Genomic DNA, 27,242 nt, shown 5'->3' with positions numbered 1-27,242 from the left:
TACCTCTCCTAGGATGAATTAAAATCCCACTTCATTTCCTTTTAGTTTCATTCTCATCATTGTTTAAATTATCTAAACATGGGAATGGATGAAAAAATCCCACTTATCATTCCCACCTACCAAACATGCCCTTAACAGGAAAAAAAAAAAAGAGAGAGACTATAATTGATCAAATAGTATGTACAGGCAGAAAGGGCCCAGAGTAGCAAAAATGCTTTGGTTAGATAATATTTAAAAATTTCTAATGGATGGGATGAGGAAAAATACACATACACCTATATATCATACAATGGGGGTGGGAGCTGCAATGGAATTTCCACTGGTGTATCAGTCCCTATATCTCAGCTGGGGCATCTTACGGTGAAGTAGAAGAAGAATGAACTAAATAAGGAATGCTGCAGCTATACACATAAGACACCTACATGAAGTAGCTGAGGGATGCCCTCTTCCTTGATCCACCTTCTCCATATAATTCGTTCCATTGCAGTAGCTCGGTCATATTTGTAGATTCTGAAGAGACGCTTGCACATACCTGCATCAAGAATCATGGAATGAAGTTATGCTTCTTGCAGGACTTTAAATACAGAAAATATTATTGAAAATATGTCGGCCAAAACAACATGTTTGCTTCTTAATCCAGCCAAACTGCACATGCCACTTCCCCTTATAATGGTGATTTCCAGATTCCTTGCATGCTATGATGATTTCTACTTCAACCCAGTACATTAAAAATCATCAAACAGCAACAAAATATCCCGAGCTCAAACAAGATGGACAGAAAAATTATTCTATATGAAATATGAATAGACAAAGATATAGGAGGAACATAGCCTGGTCTGGCTAGGGACTGATATTAACATGATCAAAAAGATATTACTTGATATTAACAACAATATAGAAAGCATACATCAATGGGCTCAGTGAAAAAGCATATAAAAAACTCATACCTGCTCATGCGCATATCTAAAATCCTCAATGTTCAAAGGACGGATGTCTGTACTGCAATATAATGCAGGCAAAGCTCTGCTCTCTGCCAATGCTAATGCCTTCTCCTGAAATTTTGCAAACAGCTCGTTAGGCCAGTTTATGAAATCAAAACCCCTTTTTTTATAATGTAAAAAGACATGAACCAATGCCAATGTTTTCTCCTGAAATTTTGCAAATAAATTATTAGGCTGCTTATGAAAATCAGATCTTTTTTTCTTAACAATGTGAACAAGTATAACATTTTTTTATACATACACGCAGATATGCATGCTCTTAGAAAACATATGTGAGTTCACATATCAGTCCAACATGAAAACAATGCTGAACAATAAATCTAATAATATTCCAAATCGAGTGCACTAGCATAATATGCAAATAAAGCAAAATAAAAGGATAAAAAACAATCAGGAAAGCAATTGCATTTGAAAATTATAGTGAGGGCAACAAAAATTCCATTTGATAGTGCCTCCAATAAATTCAGCAGCCAGAGAGAATAGCTGAATCTTACATTCATTATCATGCCAAAGGATCAGATACAAAGATCTCAGGTGTAAAAGAAAAAAAAAATCAAACATGAATGCTCCATCCCCCCAGGGGCCCACCCCTCTCTTCCCTTCATGGTGACCATTTTCTAATAAAGCTGCCCCATCAAGAGAGTTTTAATGCAGGGGGCTTTGATGCAAATAGTCACCATTTAAAATAGATTGCTATTTCAGGGAAAAAAATCTACTCAAGAAGATAAACAGATTGCTATTTAAGGGAAAAAATCTACTGGAGAAGATCAGCCCAGTTTTTAATAATAGTAAACAAAATCAAAGGATTAGCATGCAAACACCTAGTAGGACCTTGTCCACTTGGAGATTTTGATGCAGAGTTTCACAAAGAGAATAAAAGAAAGACAAACAACAGAAACCACAAATATATTGGCAATTGCATCCAGGTACTTATATATCAAACTAACCTTTTTTTCTCGTTCTAAAATCTCTCTTATGGGACAGTGGGCTGCAGTCACACAAAGATTCTGCAAACGGTAATTTGATTAGAGGAAACTAATATAGGCCAAAGTTCTATGTTTAAGGCATATCATATATAATAGAGAGGAGATTAGGCAACCTTTAGGTCACTTCCAGAATACCCATCAGTCATATTTGCAACTGCTTCCAAACCAACATCAGGTGCCAATTCTTCTTTGGCCAGAATAACTCTCAGAATTTTCTCTCTATTTAAAGCATCTGGCAAATTCACCATCAATCTGCATGAAATATTTATACATATAAAGTCAATTATAATGATTTACCCATCACTTATTTAGCATAAATCGATCTACAGCAAGAGGACATACCAAGAAAAAGATGACTCAGATGGTTTCATGAGGTGCATTGTTGATCAATGAATGCATCAACAAGAAGGGGCCTTTTTTTTGAGTTGAAGGTGCTAGAGGTGCATAGGGAATATAAAAATGTGGGCTGAAGTAGTGAGGAGATAGATGATGGAATATCTAAAAAAGTTAAGTGGTCCTAAACACAGCCAGATGGCAAAGAAAATTTTGTGTTGGCAGTTAACATACATAGTAGGGAATTAAGGTTTTTCTGGGTTGACTAATACTCATACACAACAAATCAAGGGATTATAATCATATGATGTTTACCTCCTGGGTAGCCTCCTAATAACAGCCTCATCAAGGTCAAAAGGCCTATTGGTGGCGGCAAGTACCAATACACGTTCTTTATCCTTTGTACGTAGGCCATCCCAGTTCACCATGAACTCATTCTTCATTTTCCTCATAGCTTCATGTTCTCCTGGATTTTCACGTCTCCCTAACATGCTGTCAACCTGAAACAATAAATCTAAGTTAACAATAAATTTTTTAACAGGAAAAGAAGAAAGAAACTAAAGATCAGAATGGCGAATTAAAAGGATTGAACAGTTACCGTCACTAAATCCATGGACCCATAAAAAGAGTGAGGAACATTATAGCAAAAGTTGTGGATGAATTTAAAGATTTATTCAACTTACCTCGTCAACAAAAACAACACTAGGTGCAATTTTACTAGCTAGAGAGAACACAGCTTTGACATATTTCTCTCCTTCCCCAAACCACTGCAAGCAATATCAGGATGTCAAATATTTTCAAAACAAGACTTGCAAAAGAGAGCTGCATAGTCACCATTTTGATGCACATATTTACCTTTGAAGTGATACTAGACATTGATATGTTGATAAAATTTGCACCTGCCTCAGTTGCAACCGCCTTCGCAAGCATTGTTTTTCCAGTCCCAGGAGGCCCAAATAGAAGAATTCCCTTGCAAGGCTGAAAAATAGTAACCTCATTCAGATGATAGACATACAAGGCATGAATTAGATAAAACTTACTTCCATAATTCAAAAGAAAATTCCACCAGATACACAATATATATATATACATACACAATAAAGAAATAAAACATGTGAAACACCTAACCTTAGTCAGCTGTCCCTTACAAAATAGTTCTGGCCTTTGAAGAGGAAGCATCACCAATTCCTTCAAGGTGTCCTTCACATTTTCTAAAGCTCCAATATCATCAAAAGTTACTCCAATATCACTAGGTGGAATAACATCTGAAAGAAGTTTCTTCTCAAATTCATTCTCAGTAACCACATCCTGAAAAATTTTGGCATAAAAATTCCAACATGTGATTAAATAACTTCATAGACTGGATTAATTTGTGAGGTTTTTTTTAGAGAATAGAGCCATGAATTTATAGAGACATCTGCAACTTTACCTTGAGGGATTTCTTCAAACTCTTGCTTTCACTTTGAATACCTTGTAGAAGATTGAGACCATAGCTAATACTGCAAAATAGAACAGCAAGGAGAATGTTAACAAAGAACATAGATAAGTGCATAAAGTTTATTGGCATAAGTGTTCTCTTTCTTATATATAACAACCTTTCACTGGAAATCAAAAGTTTAGAGTCTCTGACGGAGGCATCAGAACAATGCATAAAGTGGTAACTTAAAGCCCAGCCTACTAACTTATCCACACCTATTAAAAGTCAGGGAAAAAAAATAGCATTAGTAAATATCACAGCAAGATCACTATAACCAAACTTGGGAGTACAAGCTAAAGTTCAAGATAATGCTCACCATCGCTTGCAAGGGATTGATCTTTTATGGATAGCGTCTCAAGGTCAGGGCAATCCAAACCATTGCGATTTAGAACCTGAAATCATGAAGATTACTTCTAATCTAAATTCTAAGAAAAGAATAAAAGACCCTGGGAAAACATGAAAACAACCAAAAATGCAATCAATTTATCTAAATAAATCCTACAATGGAGCAAATTCCCTTGCCCACTAAAGAAACAAAAAGGAAGGAAGAAAGAAGGAAAGAAAAGAAAGGTATCAGTAACAAGTCCCACTCAGGCAGTCCTGCTTTTCCTGTTTATGTTTTTCTTTGGATACAAAATTTTCCAAGACTTGAATTTTTCACCCATCTGAACCATTGACTCGTGTCAGTCATGTGTTCATCATTAGAAGAATTAGAATCTCAAACTTTCAGACATAACAGGCATGAGTTCATGCGTGTTGGCATGTCATGTCTGACATGATATTGTACATAGAGAGATTTTTTTTTGATAGATAAATAGCAAATACATTAAATAGCACAAGAAAAGGGGCACTAGGCACACACAGAGTATACAAGAAACACCAGAAAGAAGTAGGAAGGAAAAGAAACGGCAAACCATAACCCAAAACAAGGAGCCCTAAACAAAGACGACGACTTGGGTGACAAAGAAGAGGCTCCCATACTACTAGACCTAGTCCAAAGCAGCAACTATTTGCTACACCAAAGACCCCAAGCCTCTACCAGAGGCATTTGAACAAAACCCCTTGAAAAACAAACAAACCAAACCATGGACCCCTCACAAGAAGCAAACAGCAAGAAAACAACCACTTCCTCTCCATCTACCTCTCCACCTTCCAACTCCTCACCTTAACACTAGCTTGGGCACTCAGAGACCAACTCCCACTCGCTCGGCCAGCAACTTCACCTTTGTCCACTTAACTGATTGTAATTAACCGATCACTCCAACTTTCGAAGCTCCCTTTCATCTCAAGAGGAAGAGAAAGGTCGCTTCTTAAAACTCGATTCCACCACTCTGTGACCCTTACTAACCTCTAGCTTTCTCAAAAGGGAGTCAACTTCTTTCTCAAAGCCTTCCACCAGCAAATGCAGAAACTCACTGAAACAAACTTTTTGAATGAATCGTTAAGGCTCTCACCAGACACAACATCCTTCACCACCTCCAAGTCCATCCTAGGGCAGCCCTCTCTTAAAGTAACCTCATCACTGCACGAAGCAAGGACCATGGACTTCACGTCATGAGAGAGAGACAGTGGGGAATCTGAAACCAAACCCTTGTTGGGAAACAAATCCACAAGCCCATAGAGAGATATCCCCCTTAGAACCAGGACAATTTATGGCTTAATATCTTCAAACAACTAGACCATAAAATTCATATAAGAACTTCTAACTTTCACAAAGAAATATTTTAAAATTGGCTATGAGAACATATGGTGAAGGATATTCATTAAAACCCATCCATAAGGAAGAGCCTAAACTTAACTAGTTATTTATAATATAACTATACCTCCCACTTATCAAGAATTACAAGGTAAACATACATCATATAGGATTTTATCCATGCCACAAGGAAGTGGAAGATCCTTTTATGCAAAAGCTTCTATCAGCATGTACGAACATAATTATGCAGTTGAGCAACATAAGATTCATGCATAACCAGAAAGTGTAAGCCTTATACATTTACAAGGAATAAAGGAAGACTGTTTCAAAAAAGCTGGTGAATACTCACTGAACGAATGTTAACAATGTTTGCCTGTGCTTTTAGAGTTTCACCATCACGGTCCAACTGCTGCTTCCAATCCAAAAGAAGTGACTCATCCTGCAACAATTCTCACAAACATTTTATTACTTCCTTCAGGTAACCAGAGAAGCACCACCTCGTCATAAACTGAATGTAGGCTCAATACCTGTGGCAGCTGTATCATCACTTTGTTTGGAAAAAGCCGAGTGAGTTGCTTCATTGTCTTGGGGGTTTCTTTGCTTCTATCATGCAGTCTACCAAAGTTATCCTGCATAACAAGCAAATAGTTAATTTCTACTGATAAAAGATGCCATATCATTACAATACACTAATTGTATTCCCAATTGCACAGAAATTTACTAAACCTGATGTATGCCAATAATTAATGACCTCACACCACAGGAAATCACATGATTGTATGGAAATCATTATTCATCGATCAAATGACCATTACAATGCCAGAGTAGGTAATACAATCATTTGACCATGGTTAGGGCATTATTCCTCTGGTCATATAATTCTTTCACATTTGGGAAAATATGAGAGATCATCTGATAGAAAACTACTCAAGAAACTGTAATTGCAGAGTTAAGTGCATTTTGATATGTTCCAACTAAAATGGCATTGTTCCCACAGATACATTTTGTTGCCCTGCAGTATGATTTAGGAAAAAACTACACATATCCTAAGGAAAACATAAACTCAAATCATTCAGTAAATTTGTGAATTAACCCACTTAGAAGGGATCAAACTTGATTCAACATCAAAAAATAAAGAGCTAAGTAAATAATATCAACAGAAATGTATTTGGATTCATCTTCTGACTAGGGAAGTGTCCAGGATTATGTGTGACAACAAAAGAGGTCTCTTGTTAGCCTGATGTTGTAAAGATAATAAAGATAATTCAAATAATTAATATAGCTACTTTGAATATCCCAAGATTTCACCAAACCATTCATAGAACCACAAATTCAAAGTAACTCCACAGATCATATTATCATAATAATTTGACTAGGTGCCTTCATGTAGTAAGTTAAATAGCCACATTATTGTGCTACACTTTATTTTGCAAGCCTCTAATTAAGTTTTTATGATCTGAATGTTTGATATCCATATACTTTTAAACATATCCATCAGATAATAATACACATCATGTCGATGATGGTATGCATTATGAATAGATCACATGTGATTGGAACACCTTTTGCCCTAAAATAGATAGTTTAAACATGTATCATCTCTTGTGAAGAAAAAATAAATTATTATTCAGATGAATTCAAGTTCACCATAGCCCATTCCCTCTGGTATCTATGAGAACCTTAACCCCTGATAGGCGTATAAATTTCCATTACCATCAATTATTTACAATATATAATTTCATCTAAATATGACATGTATATATCATATTAAATGTTTTGAGCAAGTTTCCAAGTAATTCAAATTTTTACGCATTTTTTGAACATGAAAATATGCCCATCCCCTATATAATTGATATGGCACTAGTTACCTTGAAAGCATTGCAGAAATTATTAGAAATTGATGGAACTATTAAAGCAGGAGTTAAATTGGGTAAACATTCACAATGAGTAAAACAATGACACCACAAATTGCCCTTAAAATCAGACCATGATAACTGAACTTTGAACAACAAAAATGGCTGGAAACATAACAAAAAACCAGTAGCACACATGTAAAACAGATATATATGCACTACAGTTACTCCAAGCGCACATCAGCACACAAAAACATACTAATGTAAGCATACCGGAAATGCCAGGTCAAGTAAAGCTGTTTGGTTGCTTCCAAACTTCGTGAATAAAAGACCACCAGGATGGGACTGGAAACACATGTCAACACCATAAGAGTATCATTTATTTGTCATTAAGCAGTGTACAGTTCTCCAGTGTTAAAATAAGTAAAATACAATTTGACATTACAATAATGTATAAGATCACAAACTGTTACCTTCTCTTTGCGGCTATCCATCTGGGTATGTGAGCCAATTATAACTATATTCTCTGGTAAATTGTCAAGCTTACTCTTGAATGCTGCATATGCCTCTGGATTTCCCACTATAGACTTTTCTATGTCTTTTATAAACAATATCAAAGGGCTGCTTTTACTTTCATTTGAAGCAACCTACAAAAGATATACACTTCAAATCTTAATACTTGAAGATGGGACAAGACAACTACAATTTTTGGCCTCTAGAATGAAAGCAAGTATTCACCTCAAAGAGTTCATTGAGTGCAAGCTTATCAACATCATCACTGCTGGAACTATCTAAACGAAGTAGATCAGCTGCAGGTCAAACAACCAGTAAGCAACAGAAAATAACACAATGTTTTGACAAATGAAAAGTCCAAAGTATAATCTGAAGAGAGAAAGGGCAAAAATGTCTAGGAAATCACCAGGACAAAAGAAACCATGATCATCTTCACAAAGACCTCCAAGATCATTCCCTTCCGGAATCGATCTATCAAATCTAACCCCAATTTTGGAGGATCCATTTTCTTCAAAAGCAAGTAGTACTTTGCCTCGATAACCATTAGTTGGTCCCCTGCAATAAAAAACATAAAATGAGAAACTGTTTTAACAGAACAAAAACACTGAAGGCATAGTTGTTAACTCATAAATCATGTTTTTGATATGCAATGATGAAATTTAATAAACAAGTGCCTAAGTACAAAATAAGTATACAATGAGCACCAAAAATAACCAAAAAAGAAACAAGAACAAAGGAAACAGGAATAGAAAAAACAATACTCACCCTCAAAGAGAATTTAACCAATCAACAACCTCTGTATCACTTTACCCACAAATGGAAATTACTAAAGAAAATGCTCTTTAGAATCAGGACAGATTCCACCTCATACTCAAATGACCTTTGATTTCTCTCTTTCCAAATCATCCAAACAAGAAACAATTCTCCAGACTTTTTTACGCCTTTTTTCAACAAAGGATCCATGATACCCTAACAAAATCTTTCTCACTGTACCTGACAGTACCCAAGGAACATCAAACAAGGAAATGAGCAACTACCAACGGACCTTTGCCTTGGAACAGTGAAGAAGTATGTGATCAATTGTCTCTTCTACAACTCTACAAAGAAAACATCTACTAATCAACATCCACCCACTTTTCTAAAGCTGATCAAGAGTCAAAACCTTTCCCCAACAAGCTTCCCACACAAAGAAAGTTGCTTTAGGAACCCATGGATTCGAAATAACCCCCACTAGAAAAGGAATTAAACTCTAAAGCAACACAGAGATTTCATTGAGAACCCATCATTCCTTGAATCCATCCATACTGTCTTCCTCCTCTCTATTCACTACCTTTTCCTTGCAGTCTAGAAAAAAAACTATTCAACATTATCAAGCTCTTAATCATTAAAATGTCTAGAAAAGCAAAGATTCCAATGACCACTCTCTCCTATCCAGCCCCACAAATCCGCCACCCAAGCCTCCTTTGATAAGGCCTAAGCAAACAGAGATGGACAAGCAAAACATAAAGGCTCCTCCTCACACCAAGCATCCTTCCAAAACTTTGCCCTCCTCCCATTTTCCACAAAGAAGGACAATCTACTATTAAAGGTATCCCAACCTTTCCTCACATAACCCCATACCCATATCTCACATGACAAGATGGCCACCCCTTTTTTTCCTTCCCATATTTTCCACTTATAATCTATCTTTGGAAAACTCCCTTTCAAATGCAAATCACCGACTCCAATTTCATAAAAGCGCTTTATTGAGCAAAGAAACACTTCTAACCCTCAATGCACACAATTGACCACTTCCCCAAATGAAATATTTTCTCCAAAGCCCTACCTCCCCAAAGAAAGTCTCATTAATTCTTAAGCCTCAATCTAACTTTTCTCAAAATGGATAATAGCATGAAATAGATTGGCAAGCCGGATAATGTCCTGTAGAACAAAATAAACCACACCCCCCCCCTGCGCCACCCCCCAGTTTTTTAAATATTTTTTTTTTGATAAGTAAGCGATTATATTAATGAAGGCAAAAGCCAAAGAGCATACAGGGAGTATACAAGGCTACAAACCCTTAACCAAAGAACAAAAGAACCCCACCCCTACTTGGAAGCTATCCACTCCAAGAAACCTATAAGGGAATTCGACTCCATATCAATGTACACTTTAGCCCAACCCCAAAAATTATACACAAACGAAGTCTTTAATTTCTGAAAGGCTAACACACCCCCTTTAAAGGCGAGCCTATTCCTCTCCTTCCAAATTGTCCAAAAAATGAAAAGCGGGATGGACTTCCACACTTTCTTTCTTTTTCTCCCCACAAAAGAGCCTTTCCAACTACTAAGAACCTCCTTTACAGAATTAGGAAAGACCCACTGAACACCACACAATGCAAGAATAATATCCCATAAACCTTTTGCCACCGTACAATGAATAAGAATATGATTGATAGTTTCCTCTTCACATCCACACAAGAAGCACCGATTAGGAAGATGCCATCCTCTTCTCTGCAATCTATCCAATGTAAGAACCTTCCCCCAAGTAGCTTCCCAAGCAAAGAAAATAATTTTTGTTGGAACTTTGGCCACCCAAACATTGCTATGGGGGAAGGCCGCTTCATCAGCATTAACCAACACCCTATAAGCTTCCTTAACTTTAAACAGCCCGTCCGCTCCTCCCCTCCAAAAAACCGAATCTTCCTCCATAGATACTCTATAGTTCCTCAACTCAACTAACATATTGTCCACCAACCCCAATTCCCAATCGTTGAAGTCCCTCAATAGTCTTAAGCTCCACCCTCCTTGACTCAGATTCTGATCCCAATAATCCTCCACAGTGGCGCTTCTTTGGACAGCCATGGAGAAGAGGTCCGGGAAAGCTTCGGACAGCACGTTGTTTCCACACCAAGGATCAATCCAAAATCTTACTTTATTGCCTTTTCCCACCTTGAATACCATGTTATCCCAACACCAAGTGGACTCCTTCAGAATTTCCTTCCACACACCAACCCCAAACACCCCATTTGCCTTCTTTGTTCTCCACCCAAATTCCTCTTTCCCATACTTAGCCTCAAGCACTTTTTTCCACAGCTCCTCCTTAGCCCGCGCAAACCTCCAAATCCATTTGCCAAGGAGAGCTTTGTTTAACCAAATTAACTTTCTTAACCCCAACCCTCCCTTCTTTTTATCCGTACATACAACCTCCCACTTGATTAGATGAGCCTTATTCCCTCCATTGGCTCCTCCCCACAAAAAATTCCTTTGAAGCTTTTCTAGTCTTCTTGCCACTGATTTAGGCATGCGGAAAAGTGACATTTGATACAAAGGAATGCTGGCCAGCGTGCTCTTAATGAGAGTAATTCTCCCTCCTTTGGACAAAAAATGACGCTTCCAAAGAGCAAGCTTCCTCCTCATTTTCTCCTCCACCCCATCCCAAACGGAGGAGGCCCTATTAGGCGCCCCAAGGGGCAGCCCCAAATAAACAGTGGGCAGCTGTCCCACCTTACACCCAATTTCCGCAGCCATATCAAGCGCCCCTTCCACCTCCCCTACCGGAATGACCATGCTTTTCTCCAAGTTAATTTTTAAACCTGAGGCGGCCTCGAACCATAATAGGATCCAGCTCAAGTACAACAGGGACTCTTTCTTTGCCTCACAAAAGACAATTGTATCATCCGCAAACAGGAGATGAGTTATGTTTACGGGCTGCCCTCTTCCTTTCCATATCCTACAGCCATAAATGAACCCCCCTTCAACGGCCCTCGATATTAACGCACTAAGGACTTCCATTCCCATGATAAATAGGTAGGGGGAAAGGGGATCCCCTTGCCTAAGACCTTTAGAACTTGAAAAGAAACCAACTGGAACCCCATTCACCAACATTGAATATTTGATGGTAGAAATACAGCTCCACATCCATCCTATCCATTTTGATCCGAAGCCCATCTTATGCAAAACCTTTAATAGAAACTGCCAATTGATATTATCAAACGCCTTCTCAATGTCCAACTTACAGATTAGGCCTTTCTCTCCCCTTTTTTGCCAAGAGTCTATTACCTCATTTGCTATTAGGGAGCCGTCAAGAATCTGTCTCCCTTTTATGAAGGCGTTCTGGTCAGGGGAAATCACCTTATCTATGATTTTTTTGAGCCTATTGGCCAGCACCTTAGCCAATAATTTATAAAGACCCCCAAGCAAACTGATTGGCCTGTAGTCCCCTAAGTCCTCTGCCCCCCCTTTCTTCGGAATCAAGACCAGAAATGTATGATTTAGGCTCTTGATGAAAGAATTCTGATCATAGAATTCTTTGAACATATCCAAGACATCCTCCTTGACAATCTCCCAACAATTTTGCCAAAATGCTACAGTGAAACCATCCGGACCCGGGGCCTTGTCCCCATTCATCCCCATTAATGCAGCATAAATCTCAGCTTCAGTGAAAGGGAGCTCAAGAGCATCCGCTTCTGATAGGCTGATCTGCTTCAGCACAAGACCCCCTATATCCGCCTTCCAATCCGCGTTTTCCGAAAGAAGATGCTGATAAGCATTTACTATTCCATCCCTCACCTCTTGATCTTCTGTAAGTCTCACCCCATTAATCTTAATTTTGATCAGATTATTGACTCTCCTGTGGGCATTAGCCATACGGTGAAAGAATCCCGTGTTCCTATCCCCTTCCCTAAGCCATATTTCCCTTGATAGCTGTCTCCAATGCACTTCTTCCATCGACACCCATTTTGAATAATTCTCCTTAGCTGTTTTTTTGTGGCCTAACTCTTCCTCTGATAGAGCCCTCTCTTCTTCCACTACGTCCCATCGCTCCACTTGCTGAAGGGCTTCAGCTTTGTTTTTCTCTAACCTTCCAAAGACCTCCTTATTCCAGATCTTTAAATTGTGTTTCAGACCCCTCATCTTAGCTGCTAACCTGTAGCTCGGCCTTCCTCTAACCACTATCCCTTGCCACCACCCCTCTATCAGCTCTTTGAACCCCTCAGCTTTGAGCCACATGTTTTCAAATTTGAAGGGGTAAGGACCTCTCCTTAGACCACCTCCCTCAAGCAAAATCGGAAAATGATCCGAGATTGGGCGAGGTAATCTTCTTTGATTAGCCCTACTGTACTGATCTATCCAATTGGGGGACACCAGGAATCTATCCAACCTGGCCCACGATTGGTTGTTGAGCCCCCCACTCCAAGTGAAGGATCCCCCTTGCAAGGGAATATCAATAAGCCCTAACTCATCTATGACCTGGGCAAACCTCCTCATAGCTGAAGTGATCCTCCCATTTCTACTCCTTTCAGCTTGGTATAGAGTTGAATTAAAGTCACCTCCTAGACACCATGGGTCCTCCCACAGTCCTCTAATTGCCCCGAACTCCTCCCATAAACACTCCCTATCCTTTCTGGAACAAGGACCATAAACCCCTGTGAACACCCAGATTACCCCATCTCCCACATTCCTGAATCTACAGGAAATGGAGAATTGGCCCTCTTCCACCCCCAGCAATTCCAGAGATCTTTTGTCCCAGCAAATCAAGACACCCCCTGCTGTCCCCATAGCATTTAAAGCTTTCCAATCAAGATATCTCCCCGGCCCTAGACTCCTCACCACCTCTTCAGACATAACTTGCATCTTTGTTTCTTGAATACAGAACAGGTCCACCTTTTGGCTTCTGATAACTGACTTGATAACTTTCCTCTTGGACCTGTCATTCACGCCCCTCACATTCCAACTCAGAAGTCTTACATTCATTGGACAACTGAACTTTGGATCCCTCTGCCCTGTTGAGGGCCTTTCTTCCTAGTGTCCCCTTCATAATTAACAGAGCACTCCAATCTCTTAAGCTCCCTTTCAAATCTTGTAGTCTCCAGTAGTCCTTTGTCTATTATTTTCTCCCTTCTTTTCCTGATTTTTCCTAAGAAGTTCAAAATTTCCTTCTCTAGACCTTCCGTAGAGAAACCCAAAAAGTGGCTGAACTTAATCAGGCTACTTTCCTCCCAATTGAGCTGGTCCTCCTTTCTGCCCTCTTGACTAGCCCATTGGTCTGTAGTCCACCCCAAATTCCTACCCGTAGGGTCATCGCTACTGATTTCAACCATGTCCCAACAGCCCTCCCTTCTTCCTGAATGATCTTCTGTATTTGGTCTTCGCGACCCACTTCCAACCAGAATTCCTTCTCTTCTCCCCCCAGAATGGTCGTAATACTCCCTCTCCGGAGTCCGACCGAAACAAAGAAGATTAGAAGAGAAAGACCCTTGAACCCTGGTACCCCCCATATTTATCTCTGAGACATACCTCGCAGCTTCTTCTTCTAGCATTCTTTCAGCGCTCGGGTTGATTGGGTCCAGCTGTTGTCTTCTCCCCATTTCTTCCTCTCTGCATCTGGTGAACTCTTTCTCTAAGTCATCAGCTTTAAAGTGACCGTTGGAGCAAGAAGGAGGGGTTATTAAAAGAGGCCCATTATCTGAAAGGTGGGTCTGGGCTAAATTGGATTTCCCCTTATGAGCCTGGCCCATACCATAGCCTGCACCCCGCCCCAACCTATTAGGAAGCCTCGGCCCAGACTGATCCCCCTTTGGGGCATCAGAAGCTGGAGGTGACTTGGGCCCAAAGGCCCGAAGTAGCCCAGAAGCTGTAGGCCCAGATTTGGAGCCAGGCCCCTGCGGCGAGCCCACTCGCGTCTGGGCTCTCTTTACAGAGGGGCCCAAGTCCTGCGACAGACAGTCAGTCCCATCATCTGACTGACTCTGCGCCTCGGTTTCCACGCCCACCAACTGCTCCACTCGCGTAGCAGCGCGTGAAGCTTCGTCACCTTCAACCTCCCTCGTTGATGGATTCCACCGGCTTTGCTTTCTCCCCTCTTCCGTCCTTATCGACGGCATCCTCTCCCACCATAGGGTTACAGAGTATGTCGTCTCTTCAAACCCTAGCTCTAGAGTGTCAGGGAAAGTCTCGCCGTCCGATCTGACCAAGACCCTGGCCCACTGCAACTCCTCCAAGCTCTCCGTCTGAGGATCGACGTCGAGAAACCCTCCACACGCATCTCCCACCCTTTTCAGCACCGACGGAACCCATAACGACATTGGTAACCCTAATATTCTCACCCACACTTCCTTTCTTGTCTCCCCTTCCTCCAAACAGCCTGAGTTTGGGTCCCAGCACTCCAAGCCCATTTGAACACCTCTCACAGCCCTGGTGCCTGATAGATTAACCCGTCTCGCTTCTTCCACAAATTCGAATTCCAGCAGCACACGTCCTTTTCCCATACTCGCCATCCCCATCTTGCCTTTCAAACCCCAAGCTTTGGCCATTTCCCCACCCAAGGTTTCCAAGGTTACCCCTGTTGTGATGTTGGGGCTCCAGCTTCCGATCAAGCAATGTTCTAGTCTACTGAGATTTCTACTTAGTTCCTCCCGAGCCACCTCCACTCGTATGATCTTGGACTCCTTGTTCCACCCACCCTTCACCGCATCTGCAAACGACCTCCCTTTCGTCATCTCCGTGCACTGCCTTCCCCTTACCCTCATTTCTTCTTGTTTTTCCTTATTAATAATACTGTTATCCAACTGATAGAGAGCCTCCACCATCGCCGACCATCCCCCCTTGCCTCCTTTGCCCTTCGGAATACAGATACTATAACTTTTCAACTCCAAATCAATAACCCCCAACCGCAAAAAACAACCCCCCCTGTTCGTAATGCGCATCAGAGAAAAGTTCCTCCCCTTTTCCTTCTAACCCTTTTCCCATCTGCCTTCATTCACATCTTCAATGCACTGATGAAGGCCTTCCATGAACAGTCCGACGCTGAACATCCCCATGCGCACCCAAGACGATACCCCTTTCTTGCTTTCTGTGATGGTTATTAGGGTTTTCCCTCTCCTCTCCTCCATTTCCAGCACGAAGGACTTGGACTCCACCCCAAAGCTCCTCGTCTTCCTTTTCCTCCTATTCTCCGCGCGAGAAACATTCTCGCCGCCGGCGGGTTCACTCGCTTCCTCGCTCTCGGCCGCCCCCAGTTTTTTAAATATCGTCTTGTCCACAACAGCCATCTTTTGCGAAACCTTTTTCCCATCCCATCCCAAGCCACCATTGATTTGAAAATAATGCCCAAAGGAAGCCCCAATAAGAAGTTTGAAGCTCATTCACCTTACACCCCATTAAATAGGCCAACTCCTAGATATTGTCCACTCTCCCAATTGAAATCAACTCGCTCTTTTCAAGATAATTTTCAAACCACATGAGCAACAAGCTTAAATGAACAATTTGGTCTTGAGAAGCCTCAAGAAAAACAAAAGTATTATCAACAAACAACAAATAAGACACTTTCTCCCTCTCAACTCCTTTCCCCTTTACCCTAAAGCGCAAAAGGTAACTACCATCCTTGGCCCACTTTAGAAGACAACTTAGAGTCTCCATTGATAAAGCAAATAAGTAGGGAGAAAGAGGATCCCCTTGCCTCAAACCCCCAAAACTTTGAAAAAAACTCGAAAAGGTGTCATTGACAAGAAATGAAAACTTAGCAAAAGAAATACACATTTGATCCAACATATCCATTTCTACCAAAATTCATCTTTTGTAGCAAGAAATTCCAGTTGACATGATCATTAGCCTTTTCGATATCTAATTTGCACCAAACACCACATACATTATTTTTTTAACATAGAATCTATTAGGGGTGTAAGTAAATTAAAAGAAAAAAAAAGAAAAAGAACAATTAAATTGAACCAAACCAACCTCATTGGTTCGTTTTTAGTTGTAAAAGATTTGGTTCGATTTTGAAAAAATCGATTCAAATGGTTCGGATTTTTATTTGAAAATATTAAAACTAACAAGGACTGAAACAACAAACCCTTGTATGTGTTGGCCTCCACCCATACACCTATCGCCAATGGGGTTGAAGCTTGCCAAACTCGCCAAGTGGTTATCTATGATGAGTACGCTACTTGCCAAACAAGCTAAGCAAAGTGGTCTTAAAGAGCACATGACAAGCTCACCTTAAAAGAGAAGGAAATGAGACAAATAGTCACTGAGGAAAAGGGAAACACTCATTTTCTCTCTCCCTATTTTATCAATACCACAAGGTCGATCACAAGAGGAAAAGGAAACCAACCCAAGAAACCCACTATTATCACATCATCTTCACCAAGACCATCATTCATGTTCATGCCTCCAGCGCAACTTCTCCTTAACACCCACACCACCAACCTTCAGCCACGATCACAATCTCTGGCCAGCTCATCTCCACCATCATCACCATCATCCATACTTTCAATAACCTCACAGCACTAGTCATCTTCACTTCAGAATCTCAACCTAACCGACATCACCATCTTCAACACCTCCACAACAAGTCAAGGAAGGAGATTGAAGCCTTAAAATTAGGCCTAAACCAATTCTTTGGAACCAAACAAATCAATCTCGATATGCTTGGTTTTGTTCTATTTTTCGCACTACATAGGTACAGTTTGGTTAGCCTCAGGCAGAAACAAATCAAGTTGGTTAATCACAATCTAATAACCAACCGAACCAAGCTTCCTCACACCCCTAGAATCTATAGCTTCACTAGCTTATTAGCACCTCATCGAAGATTTGTCTTCCCTCCCTACAAAGCCATTCTAAGACTTAGAGACTACCCTTCCACACACCATCTTCAATCTCTTTGCCAAAATTGTGGCAAGAATTCCATATAGCCCTTCCACCAAGCTAATAGACCTGCAATCCTTCATATCCTTTGCACCCTCCTTCTTTGACATTAACACAAAAAGAAAAGGTAGTATTGGGACTTTTCTTGAACCTCCCTTAATCAGAAAACTCCTTGAAAATCCCCACACCTTGTTTTTAGCAAAGTCCCAACTAAATTAATAGAATGCTAAAAAGAACTCATCTAGTATTCAGATCAAACAAGGCACTAAACACCTCTTTTTTTTAGAATGGACCCTCCAATCTTTCTACTTCATGTCTATCCAAGGAATCAAAAAGCTAAAATGCTAGGTCTCCATTCATTCGTGTCAGATAAAAGGTTGTGGAACACTATTACCACGCCTTCCAAGTTCCCTTATCTCATTTTCCTCAAAAAAACACTCCCCATTAATGTTAATCTTGGACATCAAACTCTTATGAGCATTGGTCATTTTGAGGAAAATTTAGTGTTTCTATTACCCTCCTTTGACCAACTTCCCTTGATTTCTCCCTCCACAATGCTTCTTCAAAAAGGGCCCACTTACGAAAATACTCCTTTGCTAACCTCCTAACTTCATCCTTTTCTTTTGATAGCGACCCTTCTCCGTCCTTGGAATCTAAAACCCATCTGATTTTAAGTGATCTCCTTCTTGATGGAAACATTGCCAAACACTTTTCTGTTTCCTTTTTCAGATCTAATTTTAAAGCTTTCAACTTTACAGACAAGACGAGTTTGGGAGAACTTCTAAAATTATAGTCCATCCACCAACCTTTGAACCCCACCTCCTTTAACCACATATTTTTTAACTTGAAAGGGACAGCACCACTCCTCATCCCACCCCCATCTAGCAATAGAGGAGCATGCTCATAAACAATATTCAATAGAGTACTTTAAACCACCCCCTTGAAATGACTTTCCTACCTTTGAAACAATAAAAACCGATCTAATCTTAGTAAGGGGTGCTCCCCCCTCCTTTCTCCCTCCCTACACTCTAAGTAAAAGGACTCCCCAACAAAGGAAGATCATGCAACTCTGAGAACCTCCTTTTTACCTCTGCTATGCTCCCCTAGGAATCTATCCGCATTGAAGTCTCCTCAAATGAACCAAGGATCATCCCACAATCCCTTTTATATATAACCCCCAACTCTGCCAAGAAATCCTCCCTTTCTCCCCCTATGATGGATCCATATACCAATGCAAAACTCAAACAAAGTCATCCCCACAATTTTTTAACCAACAAAAAATTGAATATTCTCCCAATTCCATATCCACAAGCTCTAATACCCTCTTATCCCAGAAATCCAACACCCATGACTCCCAATTACAAAAATCTGCCCACCCCTAAGCCCTTCACTAGCTCCCTTTAGCATCTCCTAAATTTTTGTTTCTTGTAAGCAAACCATAAGTTTTTTCCTTGCCAATGATCTCCCCTTTCCCGCTCTGCATCCCTCTAAGCTTAGAGACCAAACAAGCCTTAGACCCACACTGTTACTCTCCTCTTGATACTCTCCCTTTAAAAACATCAAATGGTCGATCCATCCCATAGCACACCTGACCATCCAGCCCAAATCCACGCTCATTAAAATCCACCCTCTTTCAAGCCAACCCACAACCCATCAGCTTTAAAGAAGAACCACATCCCATCTCCTTTTCTAGGCCTCTCCTTACATGGCCCATTTCACTGCCCCCTTCTGTCTCACAATGGGCCTCCTTTAAAGCCAAACCCCTAAAGTGACCACTAGGCCCACCATCCTCTAAGGCCCTGCTTGCATCCCCCCTATTCTCTCACCTTGGGCCTCCAAGAACCTAGTTTAGCCTAAATCCATGACCTTACCCCCTACAACTTGAATCAAAGGATGACCCATCCCAAACCCCACACCTCATTGACAGAAATTAATCTCCTACTCTACCCACTGCATGTGGCTCTTCCTCAACATCACCCCCCATCTTCAATCTACCCTAGGGATAACCAGAGACAGCTATGGCAGAACCTCCCACCAAAGCTGAATACCTAAGTAGGAAGGGCCCACCACCAAATTGTATGTCCCAAGGATCCTCTTCCCATTAGACTTCACCAACACTCTTGCCCATTGCGAATTGTATTTGCTTGGGGGTCTCTTCATAACTGCTACCAAGCCACTACAACTATCCCCTAACTTTTTGGAAACCTCTCAAAGCCATAAATGCAAAAGGAGGCCCACAACTCTTACCCAAACTTCCTTTGCACCAAAACTATTGCGAAAACACCCTACTTTCAGAGCCCACCTGTCCAGATGCAAAAGCTTGTTCTCATATCATCTATAACCTCTTAACAAACACTAATTCAGCATTGGAAACTTCTTCAAACTCGAAAAGGATGAGCGAGTCGAGATGCTCATAGTACCTCTTAGATAGGACCCCACTTCTTCAGAGCAAGCAAATCTAAAACAAAATCATGAACCTCCCCCCATCTTCCTACTGAGCATTTCTTGAGAAGATCTTACTTAATGTTGGAATTCCTTAACTCTTAGCTCTATCCCAACCACTTCACTCAACTCATAATGAGGCTTCTTCATTATATCAACAAAGGAACATGGCTCGGGCACTTTTAGATTGTTGCACCCTTCATGAGGGCCTCTTAACTTCCAAAGCCTTTCTTGAAAACCTAAGGAAAGGTTTCACACCCAGCTCAAGAAGTTTCATCGCAAGAATAGGCCATCCCCTTGGCACACCCTTCCCTATAGAAATATCAAAGTTAACTTCTTCGCCTCAACAAAGTTAACTTCTTCGCCTCAACAAAGTTAACCAAACAATAAAGAAAACTCCCCACATCATTTGAGCATCTTTCCAATTTGTAAGACCTTCCCCCTTCTTCACATACCTTGCAGTACTTCTAACAAACAAGACAAGCTAACCTCTCCAAATCTAATCCAACTAGAGAAACCTCTTACCTTCTCCGAGATTTTTCCCCACAAGCAACCATTTACTTCCCAATAGAGATTTTGAAAGATTTCAAATCCACACCAAAACATTTCTTCCCTCCTTTCACCATTCCACTACTCTCAAGGTTGAAAAAATATCAAAAAACCCAAATCATGCATAATTTTTCCATTATTTCGTATCATATGTCATATCATGTATTGTAAGTTTACTTACATAATGAAAAATAAATGGAAAAACATGCATACATATATGAAATACATGCATATTGTATTGTATCAACTCTCACCCTTAAATAAACACGAATCTATTTACCTAAAACCGTTAGACTCACCCACCCTGCACTCTACTCTCCCAATGTAGAGGCACAATAATGAGAAAGGTCGATTCAACTCTTAATGACCAACCTCAAGTGAGTTGCAGCAAAATGCAACTTTTGATTGCTTCAACTTTAGTTTTCTTCTAGTTGATTTGGCAATGCCACACTATAATAAGTTTGGCCAAGAGAACAAACATCTAACATAATTTAGCACATGAAGGGTAATGCATAAGTCACTTAGAACCCCTATATGAACAAGAACTACTTTCAGTATCCCCAATAGTTTTGTCCCCTCTTCATTCAAGCATGATGCTAGTTCAGATGAGGAAGAGGTCAAAAAAGGGCTCCCAACCCTTAATATATCTTTCTTAGTAAATTTTGAAACGCACAAGCCACTACCCCCTCTTGCCCAAGGGGAGAAAGTCTCATAAGGCTTAGGTGCACGCCTAAGTAAAGTGAGATGTGACTAGATGTGCATGTCAATTTTATAAAATATAATCTAAAATTCAGTCTAAGCAACAAAAATTCAAGATTCCAAGCATTTAAAAGGAACATTTAACAAAAAACTTACACAATATAAAATTTCGATATAAAGTTAGAATTTAGAAATTGCAGGAATTAAAGTGTTAAAAAAGGAAAAAGAAAGAAAATAGACAAGATCTATCTTTCCAACAACAACACTTCTTGGTCTACGAAACCTTTTTTTACTCTTATAACCAAGGAACCTTCATAGCTGAACCCTTCAAACTCTCCATAAGGATCCAAACCTTGGAGTGAGTAACCACGCCCACCACAACCAACAACAGGTAATCCAAGACATTTAACCAACGGTAAGAATCAAACTTAGGATTGTGCGCCTCTTCCACACATCCTAGCATTCACCCTAACCAATTGAGGGCCTAACGAGCCTAGGCGCACCTAAAGAATGCCCTTAACAACTATGGTCTCTTACACATCCTATGAGCTTATCTCTTCCCCGAATCCCGATCTTCAACTAAGTGCAGAGAGGAAAGTGAAGGAGAAAAGGGAAAGAAAATTTAGTCATATAATGATTATTTTTATTGGCAAATACAGATTATTTGAAAATACGTCTAGCTTGGTCTCATATAATTATAGAATCTAGGTGGGAAGAATGCATCCAATATTCATTCCAATACACACTTCATAGGAGGTTCAAGAGTAAGATGTCATTTCCTCTCAAAGTACTTTAATCAGTGTAAAATACCTCAAAGGCGGCATAGGAGAAAATCCAGAAGGTGGCGGACCCACAAATTTTACTCTGTCACCTGCTTATTTTACAATCATTCATAGGATAAAGGAATTAAAGGGATGTCAACTTAAGGGTAATGGATCAAAATATTGACTTATTTTGGGAAAGAGACAACATGCCTGCTTTGAATATGTAGTTTTTAGATGTAGCAGTTGATGTCTCCTGCTTCGGCAGAGCTCGAGAGCTTACTGTGGATGCACCTGTAATATCGGCCTCAACACTCGAAGCTGGCTTTTTATGCTGTAATACAGCTGCCTGTGCAGCTCGTTTTGCAAAAATTGATGCTCTTTCACCCCTCGTATTTTCTTTCACAGGATCAGGATCCTTTGGGGTTGATCCCTGAAATTATTAGCAAGTGGCAGACAAAGATGAAATTTCCTCACAAGCAATTACTTCTATGGTCAAAACTAGAAATAGTACGAGTATATGAAGTACAACCACGCAAGGAAGTGCGCAAAATATCAAGAAAGCTTACACCAGGCAATAGAAGAGAATCAACAATAAGCAGTCTGGCAGTAAAATGTTTAGCAAGTGCCTTTGTCAAAGTTTCCTGGTATATTTCAGAACCTATAAAGAACTCATTGGAGTGTTAGATATAGAATCAAAGAAATGATTAAAAAATAAAGCACAGGCAGCATGAAAAAAAAGGTGGTGGTACCTGCAGGACCAGATAGTAAAATTCGCGGACAAACGGAAGAGAGGTCCATGGTATACTTTGCAAATTTAATATGCATCAAATGTATGTATGTGGAAGTAATCAAAACGTTCTTTGTTGTATCACTGTAGCAATACACAATGTCACATTTAGCATTAACCACCAAGATTCATTACTTAAATATGCAGCACTACAGGCAAAAAACATTTATCTAAATGATTTAATGTGTATACATACACACACACAGGTTTATCTACTGTTGGTTATATTAGCTCTTTAGCATCCAACAAAAGTTTCTATACAGGCAACTCATAATCCATTGTCATTAACCATGACTCTGCTTCGTCAACCAATCCAGACAATCAAAATGCCTGTCAATAAAGATAAATAAATGATGCAATAAAACATTGAATCAACGCCTGATAATTTCATTTGTCTCAGACATAACTATCATGTCATAATGCAAAGATATTTTCTTTTGACCCAAGCATGAGGAAAACAACTAGAAGTTTCAAGCGCAACTACAGCCTAAGAAACTACTAAAGCAAAGCTGTGCACCTCAGGTAATATGGGAAACTTTCAAATGAAACTTCAATGTCATCAGAACTGAGAATTCCTTCTTGTAAACTATCTTTAAATGCTTGGCGTCTTGTTGATGTCAAAGCCATTGGAGGTTCCAAATCCTTGAGGATTTCTCTAATTTCCCTTTGCTCTTCAAGAATCTTTGAAATGCTGCCACTTAAATCAAAATCGGAAGAAGATGATCCAGCAAGCATCCGCAGGAGCGGCCTTAATTCATAAGTTGCCCCAGGGACTTTTCCAATTTCTGTATCCGTACAAGCATCCAGTCCGATACTCTGAAGATTAAGATTTTCGTTGGCAGCTTCAGAGGATGGAACATCAGTTTTTTCTCTCGAAGAAACCCCAGCCACATCATTATTCTCAGCATCCTTCATGTCAGCATCTGGTATACAACTATCAGAAGCTCCACAAGGTGGCGTGGTCATTTCAGTGCCTTGTTGCACATCCTCACCACTTTTAGGAGGTGGAAGAAGGGACAGATCTTTTCGTAGATTTGACAAAGAAGCTAATATTGATGCTCCAGCAACAGCAGAGGGGTCTCCAGATCGTGCCTCAACATGTATTCCTTTTACGGGAGCACTCTGAGCTTCTAAAATGCTTACTGAAGAAGGAATGACCGGGGCAGCTAAGTTATCACTAGTGAACTGCTGGAAGATCTGATAATGTGTCAAGGAACTCGGTGAACATTAATAAGTCAAGAGGATTATATCCATATCAAACTTGGAGAAAGCAAAACCACGTTCACAGCACATTAGCAAAAACAACAACATAAAAAAGAGGGAAAAATAGGTAAATCGTTCATAAGCTGCCATGAAAATATTGGACAAGGATACATAAGCAGGTTGACCAGATGCACTAAAAACCAATTCATCACCACCACTTATGATTAAAGTGGAACTCTTCTGGTGAATCTTTCCATTTACTTGGACAACACCTTTCCCTCCTGTGATCTCCAGTAAAACAACAGATGCACCACCCCGCTATGCACAGTAATAGAGGACTGTTAGTATGAATAGAACCAATAATGATAGGAATGATAGGAATGTTTTTGCCTTGCACTGTGTTTTTTAAGCTAAACATTTATGTATTATACATTGTGAATGCATACTACAAAAATTCATACCTCTATATGCCTCAGTCTACACAAGGTATTACTAATGGATGGATCTCTCAGTGACAAGTTGCTAGCCCGGCTTTGGCCAATAGTGAAAAGAGGACCACACAGGGGCTGATGGGGATACTGGAGTAAAAATAACACTTAAAAATTAGAAACAATCAGCAGTTAAATTTCATGGCAATAGTAAAATATGAATCCAATACAAGTGGGGGAAAAAAACCATACGGCCTTTTTCACCTGCAGATATTACCACACACCAACACAACCACCCAACACATAACTCCACCAAACCACTGCCACCAGCAGCAGCCTGTGCCCAACTCCAGGCCCCCCCACCCAAACACACACCAAAAAATAAAAAAACAAAACAAAAAGACTTTCTTGAAAAGCCTATATAGCAGTCATGTTGAAACCACTCCTTAGGCTCATGTCTGGACACTCCTTGATTTATATCCTCACCATGCCCTCAACATATTTATGCTGAGAAAAGATTCAAGGATTGGTCTTCCACCTACAAAGGCAAATTAAGGGAATATGATTTGAAAGATAACCAACTAAATGGATGGAGGAGCTTTAGAATTCATCTTGTCAAGATTTATAATCAAACTTGAAGGTATCATAGGGACCATTGATGAAACAACAAGCCTTATGAACAACACAGAGAAAAACATAGCTCAGGCATGTTCTGCCCCTACTAATACTTCTCCGCATCCTTCATCAAAAAGGAGGATACTCCTAGAATAGGCATGTATACATTGTTTCTTCTTATAGATGAGTTGCCATGTGTTAATTTACTGCAGTGTCCTAGGCACGTGCATGTCATATGCATGTTGTATGTTGGTGTCCAAGTTACACGAAATGAAACCCATTGAGGCCATTCATCTAAACTATTATATCAATCTTGGATTCATTTGATATCATCATGATGAAGCAATACCAGGATGCATATAGGCCCTTGGACCTTTTTTCAAGGTTGAGCCATTAGGCATCTCGTAGCTGGTCCAAATTGAGCAATCCCTCACGGATTTCAAGTATGGGACCAAGATTACTTTTCTAATAGACAAGATTTAGCATTTCTTAGTAATAAGGGTCATATCTTAACATGTAAATGATAATATATTAATATGTAAGGTACATCATTTCAAGATTTAAAAGAAAATTAAGTTGACCGACTAATAGCATTAACAGATTTACAAGGCCTAAAAAATTCAAGAAAAAACAAGTTAGAGAAAAGAAATCATTTCAAACACGCCATTTTAATCAAAGAGAACACAGAAAGATGCGCCAAACCATATTTTTTTCTTGACCTTTTTTTTGTGTTTGCAATGAATGTTCTATCCACTGTCTTTCTAATGTGTATACATTTCAACCCAGTGGTTTCAAACTTGGTAGGGGATAAATACCCAAAATCATTTAACCAAACCCCTAAGATTGAATATGAAACCCTAACTATGCACTATCTTTACCCATTTTGCCTATCAAAAGGAAAAAAGAAAACCCTGACAAACCAGTTGATGGCCAGAAAACCAAAAGAATGACAATTCAGAGACTATATCCATGTTGTTTGGATATCCAGGAAATGAGAAATCCAGCTGTGGGTAGGATTAAACCCAACAGTTGCATCCATCATATTTTTAGAAAAACCAAAAAAAAAAAAAAAAAAACAGGCATGAAACAGAAAGACTTCCCCACTCCAAATAAATGGAATATGTGAAGTTCATAGAAAAGCCCACCTGAGAACACTGTGAAAGCAGCTTTCCCCAAGCAACAGTAGCATTGGATTTCACCGATCGCTTCCTCCCCCGATTCGACACCACGGCAACAGACTTCGATTTCTCGCCACCAACGGCAGAATCAACTGAACCCATCAAATAAAATATCAAATTAAAACCAAGCGGACGCAGAGAGGAATAGCACGCGTAGAAACACCAAGATCGCACCTAAAGGCAACGGCGACGCCGCCACCAAGGCTTCGCCTTCCGCCACAGCTTCGGTAGACTTCTCCTTCGCAATCACATCGCATGCATCGGAAGCCTTGGAAGTATCGGTACGAGGCGGATCAGATGGTTGCGGCGCCTGGTCAATATGTTCAGAACCCGATTCCTTCGCCTGACATAGGGCTTCCTCCGGCAAAGGACCGGGGACCTCACTCGACGACGATGCCGTCTCCTGCGACTGCCGTTTCAACAAATCCCAAAATTCCGAAACCGGTGAAGAAAAAGAAGAACCATCAAAATTCCACGCACTCGCGAAGGAATCAGAGAAAGAAATAAAGCCTTTCAATCAAACCCCACCTCTAACCCAAATCTTTAAAATCGACAAAAACCCAAAAATAAAAAATAAAATAAAATAAAAGAAGGGAAAAAAAATAGGACCTTGGATCGTTTGCCGCTGGGTAAAGGAGACGACCCAGATGGAGAATGGCGCCTCTTAGAAGAAGAAGAACTCCGCCTCGTTTCAACCATACTGCCTGCCTCTTTCCCTCTTCTTCTTCTGTGATCCAGATATTGAGAGAGAGAGAGAGATAGATAGAGAGAGGGTGTGAATGATTGTTGGGGATCAGTTTATCAAAGCCTCTTTCTCTTCTGTGGACTTCTTTTTATATTCAATACGGGCAGAGCAAAAGAAGCCAATATGGGTTGGTTTTTTGGTGAATGTTATGGGGAAAGTAATGAGATTCTTCGATTATTATTACATGCAAATATTGTTTGGACCTCACTACCTCTATTCCCCTATCCCCCACCCCCCTCCACACATGTATATAATCCATGTGTGATTCAGCTTTTCTTAATGGCAGTCAAACCCATGTGGGTAGTGTTCTTGTTGCGAATTTGGAATTAGTCCAACTTCTCATTGAT

At 40.1% G+C, this 27,242-nt stretch overlaps 1 protein-coding gene across 1 annotated transcript; it reads right to left on the bottom strand.

Moving 5' to 3' along the window:
• Positions 1–143: 143 nt before the first annotated feature.
• On the bottom strand, positions 144–27,040 carry LOC100260666 (uncharacterized). The gene is made up of 27 exons (XM_059737877.1): positions 26,760–27,040; positions 26,325–26,559; positions 26,118–26,242; positions 24,391–24,507; positions 24,101–24,247; positions 23,244–23,923; positions 22,689–22,810; positions 22,506–22,597; positions 22,150–22,369; positions 21,986–22,046; positions 8,266–8,414; positions 8,085–8,155; positions 7,820–7,993; positions 7,620–7,691; positions 6,021–6,122; positions 5,843–5,932; positions 4,114–4,189; positions 3,916–4,012; positions 3,750–3,819; positions 3,449–3,628; positions 3,176–3,298; positions 3,004–3,087; positions 2,636–2,820; positions 2,101–2,239; positions 1,949–2,008; positions 948–1,052; positions 144–532 (listed from the first exon to the last, which is right to left on the bottom strand). Exons 1-27 carry the CDS (start codon positions 26,847–26,849, stop codon positions 419–421), a joined length of 3,780 nt encoding a protein of 1,259 aa, XP_059593860.1. The 5' UTR covers positions 26,850–27,040; the 3' UTR covers positions 144–418.
• Positions 27,041–27,242: the final 202 nt, after the last annotated feature.

The sequence above is a fragment of the Vitis vinifera genome, chromosome 7 (assembly GCF_030704535.1).
Source record: "Vitis vinifera cultivar Pinot Noir 40024 chromosome 7, ASM3070453v1".
In the NCBI taxonomy this organism is placed as follows: domain Eukaryota; kingdom Viridiplantae; phylum Streptophyta; class Magnoliopsida; order Vitales; family Vitaceae; genus Vitis; species Vitis vinifera.
Note: the sequence above shows the minus strand (reverse complement) of the source record. Positions and strands in the feature narration are given on the sequence as shown.